General features: G+C 45.2%; 3 protein-coding genes across 5 annotated transcripts in view; all 3 read right to left on the bottom strand.

Annotated features, from left to right (window-relative positions):
• The window catches only part of GASK1A (golgi associated kinase 1A), a 30,854-nt gene extending 28,104 nt beyond the window's left edge, over positions 1-2,750 (bottom strand). The window contains exon 1 of the mRNA XM_049817309.1: positions 2,666-2,750. The gene's annotated coding sequence lies outside the window, so the exon portion shown is untranslated. The remainder of the gene's footprint in view (positions 1-2,665) is intronic.
• The window catches only part of ZNRF2 (zinc and ring finger 2), a 568,219-nt gene that overhangs the window by 384,907 nt on the left and 170,194 nt on the right, over positions 1-13,118 (bottom strand). The gene's annotated exons all lie outside the window — the stretch shown is intronic.
• On the bottom strand, positions 9,313-12,768 carry RPL14 (ribosomal protein L14). The gene is made up of 6 exons (XM_049817319.1): positions 12,691-12,768; positions 12,116-12,217; positions 11,283-11,377; positions 10,473-10,572; positions 10,046-10,099; positions 9,313-9,485 (listed from the first exon to the last, which is right to left on the bottom strand). Exons 1-6 carry the CDS (start codon positions 12,691-12,693, stop codon positions 9,336-9,338), a joined length of 504 nt encoding a protein of 167 aa, XP_049673276.1. The 5' UTR covers positions 12,694-12,768; the 3' UTR covers positions 9,313-9,335.

Consider the following 13,118-nt stretch of genomic DNA (forward strand, 5'->3'; position numbering starts at 1 on the left):
TTTGAGGGACTACAAATATGACTTTCCCCATATGCCAAGATAATTATAAGCTTGAATGGATTTCTGAGACCAAACCTACCCAGAGAAATCACTGCCTATCCACCACTGATTACAAACAAACCGCTCAGAAAGCCTTCAAATTTCTCTTCTTTTCCCTGCTATCTCTTATATCTGTTGGTAATGGGCCTCAATGCTTTACTAAGGAATAGGCTATAGAGGAGACCCTGATACTTCAGCCTTCCTTTGCACCAGCTGTGAAAAAGATGGGAAATTAAGGCTATAAGGATCAAGCAGAATGGGGGGAGAGCTGGGCTCTCACTCAGCACTGTGGCTCTGAGTCTGGTGCTGGAACCCAGAAGATATTGAGAAGCAGATGAGCTGCAAATTTGAGTTTTGCATCTGGTTTCAGAGCATGATGAATTCCCATGCCCTGCTTCCCCAGCCACTGTCCCTAAAGAGGGACAAGCCCCAAGTCCCTAAGGCAGACAAAATGCTGGATGTGGGTGACTTCGTTCAATGCGTTATGTGTGGGAACAGACTTTTCTCTCCCAGGTTTTCTTCATTGTTCACGTGGAAATAAGCCCACCCAGGTCACTTATGGAACACACTGAATTTTCATAAATATGCTGAAGAAGTTGCACACCTCCAATCCAATAATTAGAGTAAATTAATGCTGCCAGGATGCTTTTGTCTCCATTTGTCTGACTCAAGACAAAAAGCTGGGGGTCACAGCCCAAAGGGAGAGAAATTCTTTATAAGTAGTGTTTAAGATGCCAGAGAAAACAGTAACATCTGCAGAGGAACCATATGTTCCCTGAGCGCGCGGGCTGTATGCCTCCCACAAATACCTATTGTATCCTCCTTGCTATGATGACTCAAATGCGAGTATATGGAGGAAGGGACAAAGAGTTATTAAGTCCTTCAGAGGTGATTACTCATTCCTCCGGTTTACATTTTAGATAAGTGCTGGAAACTCTGGATCGCTTGTCAGACTGGAGCATTGTTTTTGCAGGACATGAACTGTGATGATTCAAATGAGTTAGGGTTTTCTTTTAATTTTTTAATTTCTCAGGGCTATTTTTATAGCTCTCCCATCTTCAGCCAGAAATAGTTCTTACCACCCATGTCCTGTGTCCAAGAGATTTACTGGGTTATTAGAGAAGCAACCATTTCCTAGCCTGCTCCCCCAAGAAAAGGTAGCTTTTATGATCGCCCCACACCACAGAGGGTCTGTTGGCTCCACCAGCTTTTGAAAATAACTGAACTTCAGTCCTGTGTGAGAGCGGACAGTCGCTGAGAGCCCACCCATGTCGTGACAACCCAAGGCCACAGGAGAGGGTGAACCCACCGGGGTGGCATGGCCTGGGTGCCCCATAGGACACCTGTCCCCCTGGGTTCCCTCACTCCCAACAGCTGCTATAGCAGGTTGAACTTCAACACTGAGTTTCTATCTGTATCTCACCCTAGACACCTCTGTCCTTTTCAGAGTCCATCCTTCCTGAGGCAGAGACCCCCACCCTCTCAATAAAAGTCCAATTTTTTCTTCCACTCTTTCTCCCTTCTAGATACAAACCCCAGCACTCGGATGAATCAGAAACACCCTTTTCTTGGACCATGACCGTGTAAATCAAGGGATTCAGATCTCTCTTTATTACTTACTATCCCCCTAATCCTGCACCATCTGCAAACTTTACAAGCAAATAAATGCGTGTGTGTGTCTGTGTATCCTTAACTTGATCATTGGTTAAAAATACTGGGTGTTGGATGAAGAACAATCCCACCCCCCAGCATAAAAAAGCTTTAGCACCGATGTCTCATTTTGAGATCTGTTGTTGAGACAGTTTCTCATCTAATGTGTAAAGCAGCCCCTCTAAATGATACACTTTTCAAAATCAAAATGGCATATGGTGCTGCCCCCGTTGCCTTGGAGACACCTAAATGTGCCCTGCCAGCACAGATGCTGTGGTCTCCTCAGGAAGGTAATGGGTTTGTCTGACCATGCAACCATGTTAGCTGGTAATCGTTACACTCTTTGCTCCTTGCTCCTTCTTGACAAAGACTTCCTTTAACCATCCAGCCATGCTACCACATTCATAGAAGGTGGCTAGGAAAAGCCACAGCCAAGCCTGGGAAAACTCCACTGGGAACTGTGCATAGCATCACAGAAAAAAAAAATCCTGAACAGCTGCAAAATTACTGCTCAAATTATTTGGGCTTAGAGGGGCTAAGAACTATCATTGGTGGTTCAGGGAGCTAGCTGTCTCCCTCCCTTGGCCTCTTGAGTGGGAGTTGTCCCAGCTCATCTTACTCGCGAGGTGCTTTGGGAAAGGCAAGGGGCCACAGTGGGGCTCTGCAGCCAGCTTAGACAGCCCAGCTCCTCCCTGCCCGCTCTCGCACCTCGCAGGCAGGGCCAGGGTGAACACGCGTTTTCCTGCACCATCCACAGATTTGTGTGTGGCTTAAAACAACTGCAGCCAGGCGACTTTTCGGGAGGCCGAAAGGGAGCGCGGATGGTGCCAGGCGAGAGCGCAGAGCGGTGCTGCCCGTGACTCACATAGCACTCGGCTGGTGCGGTTTGCGTGGGTGCTGTGTGCCCTGGATCCCCGCAGGGCATTACTGTGGCTCTCTCCAAGACCTTTCCAGAGACAGAAAACTCGCTTCCTACCTCTGCATGGGAACAGGCTGGTCGCTGTAGACAGAGCCTGCTCTCCCAGATTCACTGTGGATGCACTGGTGTCCCGAGCCTGGGGAGCATCGAGCTTGAATGTGACTTCATTTCCCTTGGAGCATCTCAGCAAACCTTCAGCTTTAATCTGTGGGACTAGACAGAAACAAGGAAAAAATGAACACAAGCTGATGCACAGAACATTTTCCCCCCAAAAAAGAGAGAAAACAAGACAGAAGCAATCTGTTTCGTTTCCTGAAAGGAGTTATTGGCATATGCTTGAGTTGGGTCCACAAAGACACTGTATTGACTGTTTATATACCTTTGCATTAGGTAAAGTCCTCTGTCACCATGACAGTAGGATGGGAGAAAACGTATGTATTAAAACATATATTAATCGGGCAGTATTTAATCTGAAAGCTTGGAATTATGGCTGCTGAAAATGGGGCCTGACCAACACAGGGGCTCATGAATCTTTCCTGACAGCCCTGCAGTGACAGAAGCAAGAAGTGGAGCCTCCTGGTTATAAATTGGTCATGAATAAATTTAGACTGACTATTAGAAAGTTTCTAATAATCAGAGGAATTAAGTTCTGGGAATCTCTGTCACACCCCTGTGGAACAGTGGAGGAGAGGAGGGAGAATCTTGAAGGTTTGGAGCATTTGTCCTGTCCATGCCCCTAGGGATTGCTTTGTATCATCTCCTCATGATACAAAGCAATAGCCCTGGAGCCGAGCTCCTCACAGGCTTTGAATAGAACGGTCAGAAAGAAAGGTCAGATTGTCAGGGGCTACCTTGCTCCAAGCTGTAGGTACCCTTCCAAGGACCATAAGGACACTAGATTTCCTGCCTGAGCAGCCACCCAGGGCTGTTGGCAGTGCCTGTGACCCTGGGCACTCTCATCCTGTGGCATAGCATCGGGACTTTCTTCTGCCCACAATCTCAAATTTGCTATAGGATGCTAGAAAGCGTTTTGCACCATGCAGCATGTAGATGTTTTTAAGTCTCCTACTGGAATAATTGTCCTATGACACAATTACCTACGCTGACATTTAATTGTGACTCTGGTGGTCCTTCAAATCCCAAGTCATGGCACTCTGAATGAGGACTCATCGTAACTCACCTCCTTTCCATGGACTCCTCTGTGAAATAAGTTTCTCCCCTTCACCTCCAAGCTTGCAGCTGATAAGGGTGTCACACTGTCATGGGGCTGAATAGTAGCTCCTGTCTTAAGCACAGGGTAGTCCTCATAGTAGAAGACTGGTTTAAAACACTAAATAGAGCAGTTTTCTACACAGCAGCAGTGAAAGGAGGTAGTGTAAGCAGACTCAAAAGATCAAACAAGTTCACAGACAGTAGATCTAAAAGAGATACTAAGAGGAATGGTCAGGGGTGTATCCTCTAGCACCCCTAATCCTGCTGTTATAGATGCTGGGGAACGGTAAGAGGAGGGACTAAACTCACATCCTGTCCCTACACAGCATCTCCCATCAGCAGTGTCAGAGACCCAGGCTGGGGTTAGACAGACCACTGGTCTGACCCATGGCTTATGCTCCCAATGGGGCTGCCGGCAAAGCCTAGTGCGGTTCAGTGCCAGTGAGAAAGGTCAGTGCAGCCACAACCAAGTGGTCATTCCTACCTATCAACCAATTCATGCATGCCTTTGCCTTCTGAAGAGCAACACAAAACCGCCCAGTGAGCAGGGAGGACTAGGAGAGCAAAGGGAGCGCGAGGACCACACCGCTGTGCCATGGCAGGGACTGTGCCCCACTTCTGGTGAAGTACAGGTTGGAGAAGCACATCAACCCTCACATCTCCTGGTTTCTATCCCTTGTTCCCTGACAGCTGCCTCCCGCTCAAGCAGAACTGTGGCACTGCTAGCAAAGGCCAGGAATATATCCACTGAATGAACACCTTTCCTTCCAAGGTCACATTCAGGTGGCTGGGAGTTGAGGAAGCCTGCTCAGATCTGGGATGAGGACCTGCATGTGTCGCCAACAGGAGCAGCTTGCCAGCCTCCCCCTGGACCTTGAAAAATGCGTCAAGCAACCAGAGCAAAACCAATGTCACTTACAGCTAGTCTGACTCAATTTACTTCATTATGCTATAAACTCTGATTTTTTTCCATTATCCACAGAGACTTCCAGGATGAGCTAAGACTCACATGTGCAATATGAATGAGACAAGCAGTAAAAAATAAACTATAAACAACCAGAAAAAAACCCCAACCAAACCCTTTAAAGTTATTCAGGGGCTCCAGGGAAGACGAGAAGGAAGAAGGCAAAAGCCCATGAGCCTATTTCCCATCCTTTCTTTAGATCACCTCTATATGGCACCTGACTGCAATAACACAGCTAGCAATGGGCCATTCTTTTGTTTGATGGCTTTTGTAAATGTGATGTTCAAACAGTGGCTCTAAAAAGTCTTGGCTGCTGAGTTATCATGAAAAATATTCAGATGTTGTGCCCTCCCACTGTGTGTCCTTAGGTAAAGCTCCAGCTGATCTCAAAGATAATATTCTTTCATGCTATTTCAATATGAACACTATTGCTTTTTCAAAGCATCTATCATTTTCATCAAAGCAGAGCTTCCTGACGAGATCCTGCCATATAAACCTTCAGCAGCAGCACAGTGCCCCGAAACACTGCCTGCACTCCACAAGCAGCCCAAAGCAGACGCGAGGGAAGAGCTTAGCTCTGCTGAGGGCCATGATGAGCAGCTCAGGGCCTCTCCTCACAATATGCAAGGAGTGATGCTCCCAAACTGTTACAGAACAAAATATCCTGAAAAATACCCTCATACCAGGAGACCACTGGGGAAACGTTAAAAAGTACTTCCTCTGTAATAAGAACTAGGTCAATGCATCTTACAAAGGAGGAAGTGGCTCTGTGCTGATGGCAATGGCATAATTTTTAGGTGGGTGATCAGCACAAAGAGCTGGCTGCAGGTGGAAGGCTTCTCCAATTTAGATGCACGTAGTGGTCTGAAAGCTTTTGGGGGAGGAGGGAGAGTTTGCTACAAAGACTGACTTGGAGACCGCTCAGACTGGCTTAGGATCGCTGAAAGTGAGGTGAGGAAAAAAATGACCAACTCTTCATTTATTTAAAACAAGAGTATGACACAGGGGTCAGCTGCACAAAGTGAAGGCTGGCCAAATTCCCACTGAAGGACACCATGAACTGAAGGTTGCACTGCATCCAAGAATGAAGCCAAGAATGAAGTGTTACGAGTTCAGGGAAAAAGAGAGGGTGTAGGTACATCACCAGCATCCACAGGGCCACAGCCTGTGTCAAGGCAGGGACGAGGACTGCAGTACTTCAGCACAACTAGGGATACAGTGCCTAAACAGGTAAAAGCAGATCTTTCTGCTTCAGAGAAGCAAATCCCAGTATAAACTCAAAAGTACCTGAGTGCGACAATAGTATATGCAACTTCAAGCTCAAAACAACATTAAAAACTATTTCCAAATTAAAAAACAAACAAACCAAAACCCCAAAACCCCCAGAAATTACACAAAGGAAGAATCAAAACCTGACGACCTGAAATTAGTAGAGCCCAAACCACACAGTCATCCCTGTAATTTGCTCCACTTACGACTTCTTGCTTGTAAGCTGTACTTATTCATATACCAATAATGCTGTGCATAGAAATCAGCACCTTTTCATCTTGATGGAAGGCAGGCACGTGGAGTTTTCAGACACCTTATCAACATGGGCAGGGGGAAAAGAGAAACATACAGGCTGAAAACTTTTAAGGGGCACTACAGGTGAAGCAAGACAAAATAAATAGAGGGAATCCAGCTGTAAACCAGACCAGATTTGCCACAAGTCCATGGTCAGCATCAGAGGCACAGAAGTAGTTCAGAACAGACAGTATTATCTACTACTAACATGTAGGTAACTACAAGACCAAATGAGTTGAAACTGTCATGGTCACCAAGCAAAGCTCGACTGAAGGACAGTCTGAATACTTGTATTTGAAAACCAGGAAGATCAGCAAATCTAGAGATTCCTCTTTCAGGTCTATTATATCTCAAAAAAAAAAAAAAAAAAAAAAATTGAAACACATTCAGATGCCAAACACAGCAACAGACATGTTCAGTCAAGAACAAAAAGCACTTACATACAGCTTTTTTTGAAGAAGAAATATGCATCGCCAGCAAATCACTCAGCCCAGAACTGCAGCTGGTTCACACTAACAGCAGATTTTACACCTTTTAACTACAGATTATGCTAAAGGGTCCAATCTTACTCCTAGAATTGCTCATGTCTCCCAGACTTTGCAGCACAGAGATTAGGACTGTGTTTGCCAACTATTGGTATCAATTTAGGAAGTACAGCAATTATCTGCTGATCTCAGGAGTAAACTGGGACAGCGTACATTCCCCCCTCTGCCCCCTGCAAGACCCCTGCATGCTCTGTGTGAAATAAGATGAGAAAACAAACACTGGGACTTCACTTTAAGCTTTTTCTAAACAACAGATCCTATTTTTTTACACTCAACTCCACAAAGTATATTAAAGAAGTATATCTTTAGTCCAGGAAAGTACATCTTAGTCAACTATAAAGGCAAAATAAAGAATTGGATAAGCATGTCCATCGCTCTCAAATGTTTGTGCCAACCCTTTTGGCACTGTTCCTTGCATGGAAAGGCAGCACCGTTGCCGGGTTTGGGTAAGCCGTAGGAAAAACCTTGCAAAGAGCTAACATTGCCATCGTGTGGTAACCTTCAGAAACAAAACTGTACTTCTGTAGTTTTCTGTGTCCCCATAGCTTTAAAAAAAGGACAGACCAGCACAGATGGCACAACACTCATGGATTGAAAGGTGGACTACCAACAATACAGAGGTGCAGAAGTTTTCTGAGAAGTTTTGTGAGCTGCTAACAAGAGCACCAGATCCTGCTCGCATGGAACATGCTGTTGGAAAGACAAAGTGCAGCTACCAAAGACGGGTGCTTCTCCCCTTTCTTCCAAACTGTAAAAAAATGGTACTTTCACAGAAGCACTTGATGGCAGACGTGGCATTACAGAACCAAGTTTTCTTCTCAAGGCACATAATGCTTTCTCTTCCAAATAGCACCTCAATCTTTGATGCCCTCCTTCCCCTGCACATCCCTTTCCATGGTGCAGTGCTAGGGCAGACACAAGCAGCCCACAGAAGCATCCCTCCCTCTAGGCATGTTTTGCACCGTTATACGGTTCCTGTTCAGGAAGATGACAGCTGCTAGGCAGCTTGGCAGTTTACAGCACACTCAGTAGCTGTTGAGTGCTACTGGCAGCAACAAAACCACTGGATAGATTGCTGGAGTCATAGCCAAAGTTATTCTCTGGAAGCAAGTACCTCTGAAAACGAGCAAATAATGTAGAAAAAGCATTTGTGAGATCATTATGATTGAAGGCACATCTATCTTCTCTACAGGCACTTTTACCAATTTTTCCTATGTCTTATATAACTGAGCTTAATAGTAGTACATAAATAACCCCAAACAACCCTAAAGAACCAACTCTTTCACCTTAAAGGACCTCCAGGTTGATACACCTTTCGAGTTACATTCGTTAGTCTCGGAGTAGGTGGATTTAATCACTTCAAAATCCAATTTAAAATCAAGATCTCCAGATGCTTGAACAGGGGTTTTAATGCCCATTTGCATAATTTCTGGGTTTTTAACTTAGCTGTTACATCCATTTCTATCAACCATGTGCTTGAACTCAATTTCCAAGGGCATATAAATAGCTCAAGACACCATCATGTAGTTTCAAGCGTTTGAACATACAGATGCCTGATTCTGGCTGAAATAAGCAACATACCCACCTAACTACTTAAAAACACAGATTTGTAAAAGCACATGCTTATCAGTATATTTGACAATATATATTTAACAATATATTTAAAGGTCTTACAACCTTCATTTTTTAAAATATATATTCTCATTGTATATTTGACTGTAAAAATAATTTGCTTTTCAATTACCAGAGATGCCAGACTTCCACAATTTCTTCATTCAATATGAAGAAAATGTATCCCCTGCTAACAAACTACACAGGAGAAAACAAGATGGATACTGACATTGAGATATGTAAACATTATTGTATAGTGCAAAGACTAAATTAAGCACTTCAGTGTTTCAGATGGATTGAGTAATTTTTAGGTCATGCCCCCTTTTACTTAATAGTTTTGATTAAACAGCAGGAATTATACACTGCACCGTTTAAGGAACTGTAATTAGGCTCAGGTCTATGACATGAACTCTTAAACATTCTGAAAAGCAAGCAACTTAAACACAAGTCACCAATTTCCATCTTGTTAACACGTCACTAATCATTGTAACTGCGCTTTACAGGACAACGGTGGTGTTAGACATCTGAAATATGCAAGTATTCCAGGTCACTACTTAAAGAATGGCAGAAGTTTTTTTAGATTGGTATTGGGTATAGAGTACTGAGCATAGTCTGGATGATCAACTTCACAGAATGTGATAAAAATGTTTCCGTGTGTTCCTGGGAAACACTAAAACCCAATACTTGGACATTAATAAATGAGACGGACAACAATTCTTGGTCAGAATCAAAAATGAACTTAAGATTACAATTTAAATCAAACGTTTAACCATTTGTTAATTTTAAAGAATCAGAACAAGGACACAAAGTCATACATAACTAGAAGTTCATTTTATTTCTGCGCCTTCTGTGCCTTCGGCACCTTCTCGGACTTTGGTGCCTTTTCTGACTTCGGCGCCTTCTCTGACTTCTCTGGCTTCTTGCCTTTTTTAGAAGACATCTTCTGGAGCTTCTTCATTTCATGCTTGATAATCCTGTTTCTCTATAAAGGAGGAAAATATTTACTATTCCTCAGAGTGAAAATAGCAACAGCTCAAATATTATGCCTTAATTTAAATTCTAAGCTTTCAGATTCTGCCCTTTTTGATAACCATCCTTTGCTAACCAATTATATTTATACTATATAGTCAAAAGATTCACCACGTATTACATTTAAAATGCCAAATTCTGCCTAAAACTGTTCTGATCTACCAAGTGGACATCATTCTGGCTGGTAACTTGGGCACCCCAATACTTCATGCGTAATGACTTTCATTATGGAATGAAATACTAACAGCAGCCCATCAAGAATATCTGATTTCATCAGCAGGTAATTCCTTCCTCAGCTATAACTTTGAGGACTGACACACAGATCATGTGGGTTCAAGTTTGATCAAATACTGAAGCGGTGGCCAAAGCAGCATGAAAAATTCAAGGCATTCATATACTTTGTGTTGCTCCATAACCCAAGCCATCTATAAAAAGCTACTAACATCTGTATGTGACTCTAAAGTGAAAGCTACAAACATCAATCCCGTAAAGAAGTGACAATCAAACACTCACCATTTTCTTTGCTTTCATAACCTTGTAGCGATCAAAGTCAGTCATTTTGGCTTTCTGTTTGAAAAGAAGCAGTCATGAGGCTCTGATACATATCCAAGTAGTAAAACTCAGTGTTACAAAGCATTCCACTAGTAACTGATCATCTCCAAATTAGGTTTAGCTGCACATCTAGAACCAGTTCCCTATTTAAGGCCTTTGCTGGGAAGTGACGGTGCAGGAAAAAAGGTGGTTATAGAAATGACTAAACAAAACCACATTTACTGTTAAAATACAAGAAGTTGAAGCTGATAGGTAGCAACTTTTAAAAATCTATGCCTTGTCTATCTTTAATCTTAGCCTGCAATTGCAAACACATGGTTAGCCTCCACCTAATTTTAATAAGCAGAAGCAGTACAATGCTTATTACTTATCTAGTGAAAAACTGTACCTTTTCTCGGGCTTCAATCTTCTTTGCCCATCTTGTCGCTGCCCATTTTTCATTTATATTTTCCTTTTCCCAGGCAAGTCGCACACACTTCTGACGAGCACTGCATTAGAATAGTCACAAAATTATATTCATAGTCTTTATAATAAAAGGTTCTCTCTGATGCTGGCCCACAAGGGAAGATCACCCTTCTACATTACTTCAGACACTTACTTTAAGTCAATGCCACATACATCTCTGTGGCCTAATCAACACTTTGTTGTGTAAATGCTTTGCTAGGACTGACAGATGAGCAACTCCAAGAGGCATATTCATGCACTATTGCTAGCACTGCTTCAGAATCAGAAAGACAGCAAATTTTATTCCTAAATTACAGAATATCATATAGTAACTAAGCTAAAGAGAACAGAGTGAGTTCAGCCTCCTGCAATTTCAGTGTAATTCTGTAGGCAGGGAACATATTTAATGTCTGAAGGTGATCTAAGCAGCGGCAAAAGCAAAGCTGCACAGTATTTACTCCAACTGCTTCCCCCCCCCCCCCATTCACCCCACAACTATCTGCAAGTTGCCTAGGCCAGTGTGCTATTTCTTTTGCTCCTAAACAGCAATTATCGGCCAATATTGGTAACGAAAACTTAAATGTATTCAACTACGATAACACCATCTGCCAAATTTTTTACTGTGCACACATGTTAACCCATTGACTTAATGTTGTATGAACTTTCTAGATTTAGGAAGCATCAGATCACATAATTCAGTCATCATGTGACAGCATGTTTTTTACACAGGTCAAAAAAAATGCCAACAACTCACCTGTGTGGGAACTTGAGTACAAAATCAGTCAGCTGCATGCACTTGAAGGGCATAGCCTGCCTTCTGACACCACTGCAGGGGCCATCAACCAGTGCCTGAAAAAGGAAAACAAAGGGGGAGGGGGGTTAGCAGTTTTCCTATCATACTTGATTTAGACAGCAGCTTCTTAATAATGTATGAACAATATCTTGACAACAATGCTCCAAGATTGAAATGAATGTTATGCAGACAAAACCCGAGATTGTTAAGTCTTGTGTACACAACCCAAGCTTGACAGAAAGAGTTTTGAAGGCCTGTCTTTGGAAAAAAACAACTGAACGTTAAAAAAAGCACACAGAACTAAGATGACATACTTCATTTTTTTCTTGCGGAAGGTGTTCCTGTCCATGGCAGGGGGGTTGGAACTAGATGATCTTTAAGGTCCCTTTCAACCCAAACCATTCTGTGATTCTATGACAGGTTTTTGTTGGGTTTTTTTGAGCTTTTTCAGAAACTTTAAGTGAAAAGAGTCCCCTAGCCCTAACATTTTCTTTAAACATACATTAGTGGCACTCCATTCCTAAGTTTTAGACTCCAACTGACATCACTTGTCCACTTCTACTCCAAGGAAACACAGCAGAGACGGGAATATAACACTTGCCAGCAAAGAAACCTTGCTACTGAAAGCTTCAAATACAACAACAGCTGCTAAAAATCCCAACTTTTTACCAGTTGCTTATTTCCTCGAAAAATCTATTCACAGAAAATGTCCTTTAAAATCGATACACTCAGTCTTACTGCACAAGCTTCTGCTAAGATGGAAAGAAAACAAAGGTACAGTGCCCTTAGCTTACCCTATTTTGGTCAATAACATCCACAATGGCCACCAGCTTGCCAGCATGCGGCCCGAAGGAAATGAAGGCAACTCTGCCGATCTCGACGAAGCGTTTGAACACCTGGGAGCAGTAAGAATTGACAGAAATTAGGCGAAACCACACCTAAGGCCACCGCTAGATTCAAGGCTCTCACAGCCTTTGAAGCAAGCCCCCATGCTTTCGAACTGCACAAAATCCCTTCGCCTGAGGGAAGGGCCCACGCTAACGCCCTCAACTGCTTTCTGCCGGCCCTGACCCCGCGCGGAGGCCGCGGGCAGGCGGGGGAAGCAGCGCCGAGCAGAAGCAGCGAGCCCCGCGGGCCGCAGAGAGCCAGGCGTTGCCCTCCGAACAGGGCCCTGCCCGACGCCCGCACGCGGGGCCGGGGCCGGGACCCGGCCCCGGCCCCGACCCAGCACGAGTGAGGCGGCCGCGGCTTTCCCCGTCCCGGCGCCCGGCTAGGCGCCGGGAGACACAGGCGGTGCGACACAGGCAGGGAGGCAGGACGCGGGGAGACCCCCGCGGCGCCGGGCCACGGAGGCGCCGCCCGCACGTACCATGATGGCCGCCACCGAGCAGAAAGGGAGGCGCCGTCCCGGGGGCGGCCGGAAACCGCCCCTGAGCCGGCGACTGCGCACGCGCGGAGGCGGGGCCAGCGGGGCGCCTCGGCGGAGTGCGCGTGCGCCGGGCGCCTCGGGGCTGGCGGCGTGCCAGTACGCATGCACGCCAGAGGGAGCCGCGTGGAGCCGGCGGGCCTGCCTCTCTGCGCGCGTGCGTACTGGGAGGGCGGCGCGGGCGGAGGGGAGCGGGGCGGGCGCCCTCTCCGCCGCCCGTGCGCGGGGCGGGGCGGGGCGCGGGACCCCGCCCGTGGGTGCAAAGCGCTGCCCAAAGCCGGTGCCGCCGTCTCGGGTCGGCGAGCTGCGGTTCCTCCCGAGCTGGGGGTGGGGGCGAGGACGGCCTCGGTGCTCCGAGCCGGCCGCTGGCC

The sequence above is a fragment of the Accipiter gentilis genome, chromosome 14, assembly GCF_929443795.1.
Source record: "Accipiter gentilis chromosome 14, bAccGen1.1, whole genome shotgun sequence".
Lineage (NCBI taxonomy): Eukaryota > Metazoa > Chordata > Aves > Accipitriformes > Accipitridae > Astur > Astur gentilis.

Excerpts from the sequence above, each read along its gene's own strand:
- RPL14 (XM_049817319.1), bottom strand. Across the intron at positions 11,378-12,115 it reads ATGTTATTGACCAAAATAGG|GCACTGGTTGATGGCCCCTG; the intron begins GTAAGCTAAGGG and ends TTCCTTTTTCAG. Across the intron at positions 10,100-10,472 it reads AGATTGAAGCCCGAGAAAAG|AAAGCCAAAATGACTGACTT; the intron begins GTACAGTTTTTC and ends CTTTTCAAACAG.